Source organism: Acomys minous (genome assembly GCF_964271855.1).
Source record: "Acomys minous genome assembly, chromosome: 8".
Classification (NCBI taxonomy): domain Eukaryota; kingdom Metazoa; phylum Chordata; class Mammalia; order Rodentia; family Muridae; genus Acomys; species Acomys minous.
The window spans coordinates 57,725,123-57,740,063 of record NC_140489.1 but is presented as its reverse complement, the minus strand read 5'-3'; the positions used below and the strand labels follow the sequence as shown (position 1 = coordinate 57,740,063).

The 14,941-nt window shown below is 41.0% G+C and overlaps 1 protein-coding gene across 3 annotated transcripts in view; it reads left to right on the top strand.

Moving 5' to 3' along the window:
• The window catches only part of TTC6 (tetratricopeptide repeat domain 6), a 170,340-nt gene that overhangs the window by 54,060 nt on the left and 101,339 nt on the right, over positions 1-14,941 (top strand). For all 3 annotated transcript variants that reach the window (XM_084791644.1, XM_084791645.1, XM_084791646.1), the window contains exons 3-5: positions 6,046-6,138; positions 9,271-9,474; positions 14,058-14,188. In XM_084791644.1, the coding sequence (XP_084647770.1) occupies positions 6,046-6,138; positions 9,271-9,474; positions 14,058-14,188 (428 nt within the window). The remainder of the gene's footprint in view (positions 1-6,045; positions 6,139-9,270; positions 9,475-14,057; positions 14,189-14,941) is intronic.

The window sequence follows — 14,941 nt, the reverse complement described above, 5'->3', positions numbered from 1 at the left end:
CTTCCATCAAAACGCCAACACAATTCTTTACAGACCTTGAAAGAACAATTCTCAATTTCATATAAGAAAAAAAAAAACCCAAATAGTTAAGATAATCCTATACAATAAAAGATCTTCTGGAGGTATCTCCATCCCTGATCTCAAGCTGTACAATAATAAAAACAATAATAAAAACTGCATGGTACTGGCATAGAAATAGACTGGTGCATCAGTGGAATTGATTTTAAGACCCAGAAATAAGCCCATACACTTGATTTTTTTTTTTGACAAAGAAGCCGAAACCCAACAATGGAAAAAAGAAAGCATCTTCAACAAATGGTGCTGGTTTAACTGGATGTCTATGTGTAGAAAAATACAAATAATCCTTATTTATCACCCTGCACAAAACTAATGTCCAGTGGATTAAAGATCTCAACATAAAACCAGACACACTAAATCTGTTAGAAGAAAAAGTGGGGAACAGCTTGAGCTCTTTGGCACAGGAGACAACTTCCTGAACAGAACACCAATAACTCAGGCTCTAAGATCAACAATTAATAAATGGAACCTTATGAAACTGAAAAGCTTCTGTAAGGCAAAGGACGCTGTCGACAGAACAGAAGGACAACCTACAGACTGGGAAAAGGTCTTCAACAACTCTACATCTGACAAAGGGCTAATATCCAAAATATATAAAGAGATCAAGAAACCAAATAATCCAATTAAAAATGGGTACATAACTAAACAGAGAATTCTCAACAAAAGAATATTGAATGGTCGAGAAACACTTAAAGAAATGTTCAATATCCCTAGTCATCAGGGAAATGCAAATCAAAATGACTCTGAGATTCCATCTTACACCTATCAGAATGGCTAAGATCAAAAGCTCAAGTGACAGCACATGCTGGCGAGAATATGGAGAAAGGGGAACACTCCTTCATTGCTGGTGGGAGTGCAAACTCGTACAACCACTTTGGAAATCAGTCTGGTGCTTTCTCAGAAAATTGGGAATAGTGTTCTTTCAAGACACAGCTATGCCACTCCTGGGCATATACCCAAAAGATACTCCACCGTACAACAAGGACATTTGCTCAATTATGTTCATAGCAGCTTTATTTGTAATAGAATCTGGAAACAACCTAGATGTGCCTCAACCAAAAAAAAAATGGATAAACTGTGGTACATTTACACCATGGAATACTGCTCAGCTGTCAAAAACAAGGAAATCTTGAAATTTGGAGGCAAACAGATGGAACTAGAAACGATCATCCTGAGTGAGGTAACCCAGACCCAGAAAGACTAGCATGGTATATACTCATTTATAAGTGGATATTAGCCACATAATACATGATAACCACACTAGAATACACAGACCCAAAGAAGCTAAATAACAAGGAAGACCCTAGGGAGGATGCTTAATTCTCATTCAGAAGGGCAAATAGAATAGACACTGGAAGCAGCTGAAGAGAAGGAACAGGAGGTAGGCCTGCCATAGAGGTTCTCTGAAAGATTCCACCCAGAAGGGTACCCAGGCAGATGGTGAGACTCACAGCCAAATTTTGGGATGGAACACAGGGAGTCTTATGGATTTCAAAGGACCTGGAGGGGACAGGTGCTCTACAAGGAGACCAATGGGACCAACAAATCCGGTGGGGGGCATTGCTGTAGAGACTGATGCACCAACTAAGGACCATGCATGGTGAGGACCTAGATCCTCTGCTCAGAAGTAGTAGATAGGAAGGACAGTTTCCTTGTGGTTCCCATACTATGCAGAGTAAGGGCTACTTCTAACATGGACTCTGGTGCCCACTCATCGATCACTTCCCTCTGCTGGGGAGGCCTGAGGAAGAGGATACAGGCAGTCCAAATGAGACTTGATAGGCTGCGGTCAGATGATAGGGGAGGCAGACTTCCCCTTTCTGAGAACTAGGTGAAGGCTGGGACTAGGGGTTACAATTGGGATGTAAAGTGAACAACCCCCCCAAAAAACCCAAATAAACAAACAAACAAAAAAAAAGAATTTGCTGTAAAGAGCTTGAGACCAAAAACCACAGTCAGTTAACCATACATAAAGCCTCCATATTTCACGTACTTCTATATAGCTAGAACACTTCACATTGTATTTTACATCCCCCCTTTAATTAGACATCTTTTATTTATTCATTGATCATGTTTTCCTTCTCCTAATTTCCCACCTTCCTACCCATCCAACTTTAGATTCTTTTTCTCTTTCCTTCTTTAAACAAACAAACAAAAACAAAAAGGCAAAAAGACACACTCCCACACACAAAATTCCACAAAAACAAAAGTCAAAACAATTAAAAGACCAATAAGACAAGAACATGCCAAAACAAAGTGAAATGAAAAGTCCATTAAAATGCCATTGTGCTCTCTGAGCATTACCCTGGGCATGTGGCCTGAAGTATGCTTCATAGGCTCAGTGAAACTTTTTTGGAAAATCTGACTTTCCCTTTGCTATTGGGTATCAATTTCCATTAACTTCTTGGTTAGGGGTGGGACCCAATGTCAACTTCCCTTTTTTAGTGCTTGGAAACTGTCTGGCCTAAGCCCTTGCTGGACATGGGCATGCTGCCACAGTCTCTGTGATTTCAACGGTGTATTTGTTCTATTGTGTCTGGATGACACTGTTTCTGTGGGGTAATCCATCACCTCTGCAGCTTAAAATCTTTCTTCCTTCTCTTCTACATAGAAGCTTGAAGAATAAATCCCATTTAGGGCAGAGTGCTCCAAAGTCTCTAACTCTCTACATTGTCCAATTGTGAGTCTCTGTGTTAATTCCTATCTACTACAAGAAAGAGCTTCTCTGATATGGGTCATGTAAGGCACTGGTATAGCAGTACGTCATTAGGTGTCATCTTACTGCTGTGCTCCTTTGGCAGAATAATAGTGCTAGGTTTTCTCATAGGCCTATGGCCTATCTTGTCTCGGGTTTGTGGCCATATTAGCACTGTCAGGATGGGTTCGAACTCATGGAGTGCGCCATAAATCCAATCAAAAAGTGGTTGGTTTCTCCCATAATATTTGTGCCATTATTGCACCAATATATCTTGCAGACAGTTTACTGTTGTAGGTGACAGGGTTTGCATCTGGGTGATATTGATGATCACTTTTCTCTTTTTGTAGTGTTCAAAGTACCTTCATGCACCATGAACACTAGCTTGACTTCTCTGTTTGATGACGTAAGTAAGTATTGTCTTCAGTAATAGGGCCTCTCTTTCAGGTTGTGGAAAGCAACCAATAACCTGGCAATAGCCTTGATGTTTGGAGTCCTTTAGCCAAGGACTCAACCAGATGGAACCCCTTCCTGGCATGGGGCTTTCTTGGTGGCATACAATGTCTAGTTGGGACATTGTGCCTCTATTATTTGATGACTCCATTTAGATTCCTTTTATATAGGTACAGATTTTAGGAAGATTCCACAACAGTAGGTTTCCTTATGGTTTCCCAAAAGGCCTATAAGTGTTAGTTTTCTCTCTCCCTCATGCCCTCCTTCAACCTGCTCCCTCAAGTCCTCTCCATATGCCATCCTCTTATTCTAGTTTCTTTCTTCTTTGTCTCTCGATAATACTATTTTCTTTTGTTTGTTTTTTGTTTTCTACTTTTGTTTTCCAGGACATGGTTTCTCTGTGGACCTCCGGATGTCCTGGAACTTACTCTGTAGACCAGGCTGGCCTTAAACTCACAGGGATCTACCTGCCTCTGCCTCCCAAGTGCTGGGATTAAAGGCGTGCGCCACCACTGCCAAGCTTCATAACACTGTATTCTATTTCCCCTTCCTTGAGAGAATCTCTCTTGTCCTTAGTCCCTTTCTAGCTACCTAACTTCTGTGGTTATTCAGATTATAACAAATATTTTGAAAACTTTAATGCTAACATCTACATATAAGAGAAAACATACAATATTTTTCTGGTTGGGTCTGTATTACCTCATTCAGGATGATTTTTTCTAGTACTATCCACATATCTGTGAATTTCATAATTTCATTTTTCTTAATAGCTGAATGATACTCCATTGTGTGAATATACCACATTTTTATTTCCCATTAACCAACTGATGGACGTCTAGGCTATTTCCAATTAATGGCTATTATGAATGAAGCAGTGATGAACATGCATGAGCAAGGATCCCTACAATAGGATATAGAATCATTCGGGTGTATGCCCAAGAGCGGTATAGTGAGATCTTGACGTGGATATATTTTCAGCTTCCTGAGAAACTGCAATTTCGACATCTTCTTGGTGGGTTGTTTTTCCTTTGATGAGTATGTCGTGTCCTTTCATGTCTCTTCTGACTAGTTTTAGTTTGAATTCAAATTTGTCAGATATTAAAATTGCTACATCTCACTGCTTTCTTAGGGACATTTGCTTGCAATACCTTTATCTATTGTTTCCCCAGAGGCGATATCTATTCTTGATAATGAGGAGTGCTCCTTGAATGTAGCAGAAAGAAGTATTTTCTTTTCCAATCCAGTCTGTTATTCTGTGTCTTTTAATAGGGTAACTGAAACCATTAGCATTAATAATTGTCAATGAATGCTGTTTATTGAGTCATGTATTTTTTGTTGTTATGGTGTGGGTTCCTCCCTTTTTATTTATTATTCTCAAATTAGTTATTTATTGTGTCTTCTTAGGTGTGATTGACCTCTTTAGACTGAAATCTTTCTTTTTAGTGCCTGCTTTAGGGCTGTCTTGGTAGACAGAAATTGGTTAAACATTTAATGGAATTTTTCCTTGGTTGATTGTGATTGATAGTTTTCTGGGTATAGTAGTCTGGGATGTCATTTTTGTCTCTTATAGATTGTAGATTGTAGAACATCTTTACAGGATTTATTGGTCTTTTAGACTCTCCCTTTAAAAGTCGGATGTTATTCTTTTGGGTCTGTCTTTATATGTGACTTGGTTTTTTTTCTCCTCTAGCTTTTAATATCCTTTTGTTATTGTTGATTTTTAAAAAAATACTCTGTGTTTTGATTATTTTATGTCCTGGAGAGTTTCTTTTCTGATCCAGTCTATTTTGTGTGCTGCACGATTCTCGTACCTTTATAGGTACCTGTTTATTTAGACTGGGGAAATTTTCATCTACGACTTTTTAAAAATATATTTTCTGTTCCTTTGACTAGGGTTATTCTTCCTCTACTCCTATCATTCATAAGTTTGGTCTTTTCATGGTGTCATGATTTCCTGAATGTTTTGTGTTTGATGATTTTAGAGTTTGCTACTGACAGCACTAAGAAGGCTAGAGGACAAAAGGGACTTAAAAGCCATACAGTTGGGTGCCTGGGTGATTGAAAAAAAAGTGAACCAACTAGCTTGCCTGGTGATGTCAGATATGGAGATTTACAGGTTACGCAGAACCAGGGTCTCTTGATTCTTGGTTTATTGTCCACCACTGTAATGTCCTCTTATGGCCACAGCTGAGTAGAATGCTGGTTATTGTAACCAGCATTAGTAATGGTAAAGGTGACATGGACAATGACAGTCAGTGGTGATTAAAATGTATTCATATTCCTTTTTGCTTTTGCTTGGCTTGAATCTTAGATTTGATTGAAGTTCCTTGGGTAATGCTTTACAGTACCTGGTCCAATGGCAATGTGGCTGATATAATACATAGTTGTATTATTAAAGTTAATGATCTATTTATAAAACCCAACAATTTACAAGTCCACCAAATAGAAAATTAACTTTCGTGTGTGTGTGTGTGTGTGTGTGTGTGTGTGTGTGTGTGTGTGTGTAATAGGGTCTCACTATATTACCATGTATGGCCTGGAACTTACTATGTAGACCAGTTTGGCCTCTAACTCAGAAATCTGCCTGCCTATGCCTCCTGAGTGCCAGGATTAAAGGTATCTGTCACCATGCCCAGCCACACAAAAATATTTTCATGTTTTTAAAATGGTTTCCTCATTTACTGAATGTTACTGAGTGCTTTATATTTCTCTTATGCATTTCTAATTTACTGTTTGAATTGATTAACACTCTGATATACTAGATAACACATTTCAATGAGTTTAGAAGTTGATATTACTCTGTTTCTTTTTTTCTTAAGGATATTACTTTGGTGGAACAAATGTACTTCAAACCATCTCCGGTGGAAGGAGAAAAAATGTTTCAGAAAAGTATTAAGGAACGGCCAATCACGGTAAAAATCTCCACTAAAAACTTCTTTCCCTGAACTGAAGTAACAGTGTGTCTCCTATTGACTGAATGTTCACAGAGGGTTAAAAACAGGTCCCTAGATCTTATTTTGAAGTGTCTTTGGGCATCTAAGCCAAAGCCTCATGGGTGTCTGGCTCCCTCACCTCTCAGAAACCATTTTTTGAGTAAAGCCAAACACCCTTTTCAGGGAGAAAGATTATTAAGGACTCTCCTGGCTTATAAGTGCTTGAATACAGAAGGTAGCTTCAGATACAACGAAAAGTTATTAACCTCTAAGTAATCCTCCTTTCAGTATACAGTTAGCTAGAAGAATTGCTGAAAGCAGAGTCAGGACAGTGGGCGGCAAGGGTCCAGAAGCAGAGTCAGGACAGTGGGCAGCAAGGGTCCAGAAGCAGAGTCAGGACAGTGGGCGGCAAGGGTCCAGAAACAGAGTCAGGACAGTGGGCAGCAAGGGTCCAGAAGTAGAGTCAGGACAGTGGGCAGCAAGGGTCCAGAAGCAGAGTCAGGACAGTGGGCGGCAAGGGTCCAGAAACAGAGTCAGGACAGTGGGCGGCAAGGGTCCAGAAGCAGAGTCAGGACAGTGGGCAGCAAGGGTCCAGAAGCAGAGTCAGGACAGTGGGCAGCAAGGATCCAGAAGCAGAGTCAGGACAGTGGGCGGCAAGGGTCCAGAAGCAGAGTCAGGACAGTGGGTGGCAAGGGTCCAGAAGCAGAGTCAGGACAGTGGGCGGCAAGGGTCCAGAAGCAAAGCTTCCTTTTTGTCTACCACTGGCAAAATAACTCTGGTATTTGAAGCAATCTCGAACATCTCTGATAATGTTCAGAGAACATTATGGGAAGTGTCTCCACTTAAAGTAAAAGTTGATACTAAGTAAAAGTAAATGAATTAGAAGTAAATCCACATTTACATAAGAAGACATGATGACAGGTTGCTTTACTTGAGAGTTTTAAAAATATGACCCCATATATGCATATATATATACATATATATGTATATATATATTTCATTTAGTATAACATTCAGAAAACATATAATGTACAGAGCCTTTGTGTTCATGGAGCCCTGGAGCCTGTAAGCAATGAGGGTTCTTCAAGTGGTAGACCTGCTAAGACTTAGGGATGGCTTTTGGTTAGACTGTGCCTTTGGTCCCCTTTTTTTTACTAGCTGGATTTGTGTCAACTTGACACACCTAGAGTCATCAGAGGGAAAGGAGCCTCAGTTGAGGAAAGACCTCCACTAAATCCAGCTGTGGGGTGTTTTCTCAGTTTAGTGATCAATGGGGAGGGCCCAGCCCACTGTGGGTGGTGCCATCCCTGGGTTGGTGGTCTTGGATTCTATAAGGAAGCCGGCTTAGCAAGCCAGGATAAGCAATCTAGTAAGCAGCATCCTTCATGGTCTTTGCTCCTGCCTCCAGGATACAGCCCTGTTTGGGTTCCTTCCCTGACTTTCTTTGGTGATGAACAGTGCTGTGTAAGTATAAGTTGAATAAACCCTCTTCTTCTCAACTTGTGTTTTAGTTATGCTGTTTCATCATAGCAATAGAAACCTTAAGTTAGGCACCTTTGCGTGCATATGGCCTACCTTAGTTAAATCCTTGGATCTTTCTTGAGCTCATTTTTCACCTTGGATGATGTGTGATCTTATGTGCTAAGCATTTGAGAAGCAGTGATCATCGTTTTAATCACCACTGCTTTCCATCATCTGTGCAAATTCCAACACAGTGGCGGGAAAGGTGAATAACAACAGTTTAATGTTATTAAAGTAACTTGACACTGTAGGCCCCAAATGTTGTCACAAATCAGTGAGCCACATTTCCAGAACCGTTAATTTACATCAGGTGAAGGAAAAATTGGGAGTGCTTAGAGTCAGATTGTGTAGGTTTGAGGAAAGTTTTGCTGCTTCAGGTATGACCTTAGCCAAATTAACCAACTTGTCAAAGCCTCAGTCCCCTTATCCATGGAGAGTGGGGCTACAGACAGCTTCTACTTCATGGGATCTGTGCTACTTCAATAGAGGAGGCCATGCTCACGTGCAAGCACTTAGGAGCACAATGGCGGTTGCTGAGGCAGCTGTAATGCTGCGTGCTAACAAGCTGGAATGGAGGCAGCCTCAAGAGGGGCAGATTAGCAGGGGCTTGGAGGACAGGCAGGCTGGACAGACTTCTGAAGCGTGGAAGACGGCAGCTGGGGAGCTGCCACCACCCTCCTTTGAGCTGCTCTTCCTCTATTTTCAGTTTGGGTAGGTGGTGCTTCCATCCATTCAGCCTCCAAACTTGAACCCCGTGAGACCACATGGAATAAGCCAGGAGCAGAGAAACACAACACAAAGGAAATGGTTGGCAATACCCAAAGCCATGGAACACAAAACACAGTGGTTGATCACACGTGGACAGTGTGAAAGCAGAGTGCATAGCATGTAATCCTCAATGTATTTACTTTACCATTTCATGAAAAGGGAAAATAATATAAGGAACTCAATCAGGATCAAAGCTCTGCACAACCGATTCAGGACTTGGACTCAGTGCCATCAGGTTGAAAATATTACTAATTTTTCTGTAACCTCACTAGTCAGCCACTATATAAAAATGTGAGCCCAGGGTTGGTGCTACATCTCGTAAGCTCTTGATCCAGCTATTCCTTCTTGTGTAGCAAAGAAACAGTGTAGTATCTGGCACGGCATGGCATCTTTGATTATATCAAAGAACAAAATTGTATAATTGTACTGTAAAGCCACTCTTTGTAATTCAGACTTTTATGTAAGTCAGATCAGTTTCATCATTTGAGACAGTGAGGTTTTTAACTCCCAGTGGTCCATAATCCCAAATAATCTTTTAAAATAAAATAGACTAGTGAAATATATTCATGAATTGTTTTTTTCCCCCTTAGAATTTGGTGACATAGGCCAGGGAGAAATAATTTGCTGGCTTTCAGATTTTTTTTTATTAAATCAATTTAAGCTTTTCTTTTGAAATTTGCAGAAAAAAATCTTTACCAGATGAGCTGACTCTCAGTCGTGCACTTACTATCCACTCTGTTGGTGGATAGGACATGCAGAATGGAAAGTAGACCTTGGAAGGACCAACAAGATGAGCTTTTTGTGCTTTTTATTCTTCTGCAGCAAAGTATCTATGAAGAGCTCCCCGAGACTGCGTCAAGCATCTTCCAGATGGATCAGGAGGATCTTCTGGAAGCAGAGGAAGAGAACTTAGCATCCAAATCCCAGGAACAGCTAGAGATCGTGCCACAAGAAGACTGGAGCAAACCTGCGGAAACGGGCATGCCCGCAAGCGATGTAAAAACAACCAGGCAGTTATCTTTACAAGTAAGCGAAGCAAAACACCACTCTTTAGTGTTAGGGGCACTTAGAATTGCGAGAATTGGGGATGTGCAAATGTCAGGAAGTTCCCAGGCAAAGATCAAGGTATGGTGTGTGTGGGGGTGGGGGTGGGGGTGATGGGGTGTTTGGCCTTACAAGGGGCATCAGAAGTGCGGAAAGAGATTTTGTGAAGTTTTTTTTGTTTGTTTGTTTTTTTGCATTTCTTGGAAAGAAAGAGAGATTTTTAAGGTAAGAAGGCACCTGGGCTCTTTACACTCTGGCCACAAATCTTGTAGGTAACACCAGACAGGAGGCAGGCCTGGGTGAGCCGGGCAATGCTCATCCATTTGCCCATGTTTAGATTTATTTGAACTCTGGAGTTCTTTCCCGCCGTGCAAATGTTTGCCAAAATTTTATTCTTGTTTGTTTGTATCTTTCCCGTGTCAGTTGTGATCCATGCACTTCAACCCTATATATGGGCCACATGCTTTATTTGTAGTGTCGATGGTTAGAAATGAGGAACAGTGTATACTCCACTAAGCTAAGACAAGACAGGGAGACGAGGTGACTTTTTGATGTAGGTAATAAATACATCTAGATAAAAATGTGAGGCAGGACACTGGCTGCTCAGCCACATGCCGGGAGAACACCAGCTGCAAACAGATCTGCACAGTCCCTGCCTTGTTGGTCACTATCCTCCAAGAAGTTCTTTGCAAGATTAAGAGTCACTAGTGTTCTGAGCTAAGTCATTACCAACAGCAGGGGGGAAAATGCACAGATGTGACAGAAACCTGGTGAAGAAATGCCTGATACAATAGTCATAGGACTGGTTAGCTTTTTAGAAGAGAAATTGTAACAAGCCTGTAAAATGAGAAAGATCGCAAATGGAAGAAAGTTTGGGATTCTTTACATCCACATGCACGACTGTGACTGATTCTTTGCCTCCAGAGTTCTAAAAGCACGTGAAAGCTAAAGGGCATGTCACAAATGACTAGGAAAGTGGCATGTGGCTCTTGAAAGTTATTCCAAGAGGATTGAGATGCAGGCATTGAGCCCCTTGTAGTGTTAAGAACAAAAAAAAGGTGGTTTTCATGTTATTTTGGTGCAGCGGTTGTATGTGTTGGGGGACCACCCTGTCATCACGGATGAATAGTGTCATGACAGAAGACGGCAGAGCTGCCTCAGATTATTGTTGAAAAGAAGCCTGAGGTTTTTAAGTAAGCAGACATATGTCAGAGAGACGGAAGCCGATGAAGTCATACTTCATTTTTAAAACTTGACAAGGAAAGCGATCTTTAGCTTAGAAAGAAGAATTGGGTTTTTACAAAACCATTGACTCCTGAGATTCGTGAGGGATTTTAAGAGTTAACTCTGGTATCTGAGCAGGTTGGCTCAAGTAGGTGCCTTTCACCTGCTGCTGTGCTGTTTGAGTAGCAGGGTGCTGCCCCTGCTGCTTGTTGCTGTTCAGCAACAAAGACAGAACCTGCTTTGGAATGCAGAAGACAGGCAACTGCAAAACAACTGTAGGCTCCAAGGGTCAAGGTTTTGATTTCTGCAATCTCTGTGCTGTCCTGGCCTTGGAGGAGGCATTAGAATGATTAAAAACATCGTGCCTCAACCCTCCTCGTAACAGGAAGAGGTAACACATTTTGTAGCACAGGTTCTCTATAGACAAACACAGAGGACCCACCGTATTGCTTCTGTTAGAATTTTATTAGAAGGACCGTTATAAAAGTGGTAGGCATGTTGCTCAGAGTGTCTCAAGGCTTCTGGGCTCAGATTTTTCATGGGCACAGTTTCTTTCTCCCCATTAGTAGACACAGTGAGCTTGGCCTAATTCCCAGGCTATGCCTGTGTTGTTAAGCAAGGAGAGTGGCGGGGCCACTTTGCTACTGTGCGGATGCTATGCTGATGCTATATAGATAGCATTTGGTGTGTGACACACAGAAGGCTTAGTACAATAAGCGATTATTGGTTACTGTGGTCTGAATTGCAGCAATCCGCACATGAATGCCTCCTGAGAGGTGTTGCGGGTGAGATGGTGTTAGAACCACTGGATGGATTGTAGGAAGTTACACATTCTTATTGTACATGATTTGGTCTGTAAAAGTCTCTAGTGGAGTGATACAGGATCGTGTCTAGTTTAGCATATTCCTCAATAACATCGATGGAAATATGGAAGGTTGACTGATTGGATTTGTAGATAACATGTAAAATTTGGTTGCTTAGAGCTCAGATAAAATTTAATAGGCCTAAAACTATGTTACATTTTGCCTTTGGGTCTACCAACCAAGATTGAGATCAGATTTAGTAGCAAATATGAGCAACCTCAGGGCATTAAATTATCATGTTGTTTTGTCATAGGGAACGCAAGTACAATTGCAGCTTACATTGGGTGATGGGTGCCATAGGAGGATCATCTTTCACTTGGTTGATTGGATCATATCACATGTCAAACATTGTGTTCATATCTGAGTATCCAACCACAGCAGGGTCCCTGACAAATTAAACTGAAGAAGGGACAACAAAGCACACCCCCTCAAAACCGGTCCATGTAAGGTAGAGTTGAAGGGGCCAGAGATGTTCATGTGAGGGGAAGCTGGCCCAAGACAGTAAATAGATTCAAGTATTTGACTGACTGCCACACACAGGGGAGCTAGGTTGTACTCTAATGGTTTCTGAGGTCTGAATTTAGACTGGTAGATGACAGTTGTTAGACCCAGTAATAAAAAAAACAAAACAGAAACGTGAGTAAGTGCAAGTGTTTGGCAGAGAAAATGGCTGACTGTCCATGTGTCCACGTATACTGTTCCTGACCTTGTTCAAGCAGATGACCAAAACTGGTAAAGATGCTGTAGACTTCAGATATGAGCTGCAGGTGAGAACGGAATGCTCTGCTTGCATGATTCGCTAATTCCTCACCTAAGAAGCTTTACTGAATTAAGTCCAAATCCTGCAGCTAACTGTAGTAACCTCTCTTTACCAAACTGTCTCCTACTTATCCAACTACACCTGTCTTTGCTGGGAAAGCCTCCTTGCTTCCTCCATCAAATCTAGCCTCACAGGCCAGAGAGATGAGCTCAGCTCAGCAGTTAGGAGCACTGGCTGATCTTCCAGAGGACTCAGGTTCAATTCCCAGCACCTACATGGCAACTCACACCTGTCTACAACTCCTGTTCCAGGGCATCTGACACCTCACATAGATGTACATGTAGTCAAAACACCAATGTACACAAAATAAAAAAACAAATTATTAAAAAAAAGCGGTTTCAAAACCAAAAGCACAGAGCAACTCAAGAAGAAAACTCTGTATGTGAATTATTGCAACCATATACTTAAAAAAAATTCTAGGAAATCTGGAAAAACAATATTTTCAACATATAACATTAACAGGCAACTGTTCGTGAGCAGAATGTACTTTGGTTTGCCCAGCAATAGAAATATAAAATGTACAGCTTGTAAACATCACTCACAATTATACTGTAAAGCATTAAAGCACCTTTTAGCTGAGAGTCTTGCCAAACTTTCAGAAACTAAGCTCAGGTTCTATTAAACACCAAATCAAGATGAAGGAGGAAAAAAAATATCCATCAAGGAGAGTAGGAGGGGAGATGGCTCAGGCTGTAATCCCCATAACTCACACACATGCTGGGTGGATGCTGTATATATATTTTCTCTTTGTTTCATTCTTTCTTTTTATATCTCAAGAGCCATCTCCCCTCTCTTCCCTCTTCTTCCCCCAGTTCCTTCCCCTGCTTCCCTTCTGCCCCTCACCCCCAATTCACTCCTCCATTTCTCTTCAGAAAAGGGCAGGCCTTCCATGGGTACAAGCCAACCATGGCACATCAAGTTTCTGTAAGACTAGGCACTTCCCATCATATTGCAGCTAGATGAGGCGACCCAGTAGGAGGAAAGGGTCCCTGAAACAGATAAAAGCGTCAGAGACAGCCGCTGATCCCACTGTTAGGAGTCCCACAAAAGTACCCAGCTATACAACTGGAACATATATATGGAGGACCTAGGCTCCATGGTTGATGGTTCAGTGAATTTCAGCCTTAGTAGGTGAAGATGAGATCCCTGGAGCAATCTTGCTAGCAAGACTAACCGAAATGGTGAGCTGTAGGTTCAACCAAGAGACTGTATCCCAATGAGTGAAGTGGAAAGTGATGGAGGATGTTCTCAGCACCAGCCTTGGACCCCCACATGCACACAAAACCACACATGAACATACATATGCATACATGCAGGAAAAAAAAAAGAGTAGATTGAGTTGGGGCAAAGCTTAATGATAGAATGTTTGCTTAGTGTGCTTTGAGACCCAGGGTTCATATTGTGTTTTTTCTTTAGTAATTTAAGGCAATAGTCTAAAAAAATATGTAAATAAGATACAGACATTTTTTATTTTCATCAGTATATGTACATAAAATTAGGAATGGTTTAGAAACAGTAACTTACCTTTAGTATTTATATTCTTATATACACATGGAAATCGGAAGTATAAATATGAGACACAGCATTAAATATGTGAGAAAGGTCGAACTGTGCATCGTCCAACTTTATTTAACAGCATGCTTTATATGTTCTTAAAGGGGAGATCTTCAGAATTCTTGCACATCAGAGGGAGAGAAGTTATACGAACCTGGAGAAGTAGCCCAGTCGTTAAGCCCTCGATACTAACAAAGTCTGTAAGATCTCAGGAGGATAAAAAACTAGAGAAAAAGTAACTTCCTTAAATTTGTATATTTTGTTTTATTTTTAAGTATTTACTTTTATTTTATGTGTATGAGTGTTGGTTTGCATACATGTATGGACACCCAGTGCGTGCCTGGTATCTGGAGAGGCCAGAGGAGGGCATTGGAACTCTTGGAACCAGAGTTAGAGGTGGTGTGGGTGCTGGAATCTAGTCCTCCTCAGGGGCAGCAAGTGCTGTTAAGAGCTGAGCTGTCTCTCCAACCACTTTACACATTTTATTATCCAAAGACTAGTCATCCGGTGGCTTGATATGTAAAAGTACATTTTTTTAAGGGAAAAAAAATGTCTCATTGTCTCATGAAAGAATCCAAGTGGAAACATCTCAAAGGAAGAGTTGGTGGCAGGTTCCCTATGCGCTGGGCAGGCCTCCCTCCACGCTTCCTGTGTCCTGGAGTAAAGAGACAACATGCTGGAGATGTTGCTTTGCTCACAGTTTGATTAACTGGTTTTATTATATTGTTTAATTTTACTATAGTGAAATAAAAACCCAACTAAAAATGGTGCTGTGCTAATCAGCTTAATAATTTAGGTTTCTCTCTACTGTCCATTAAAGGCTGGACTTTTAATGACATTTCTTTTATTGTTATTGAGAAAAAAATTGCATACAATATATTTGATCATGTTTTCCCCTCCCCCGAGTTGGCTCTTTGATCCTCCTCACCTCCCTGTACACATAAATTTATATTCTTTCTTCCTCTCTTTAAAACACCAAAGAACAGAA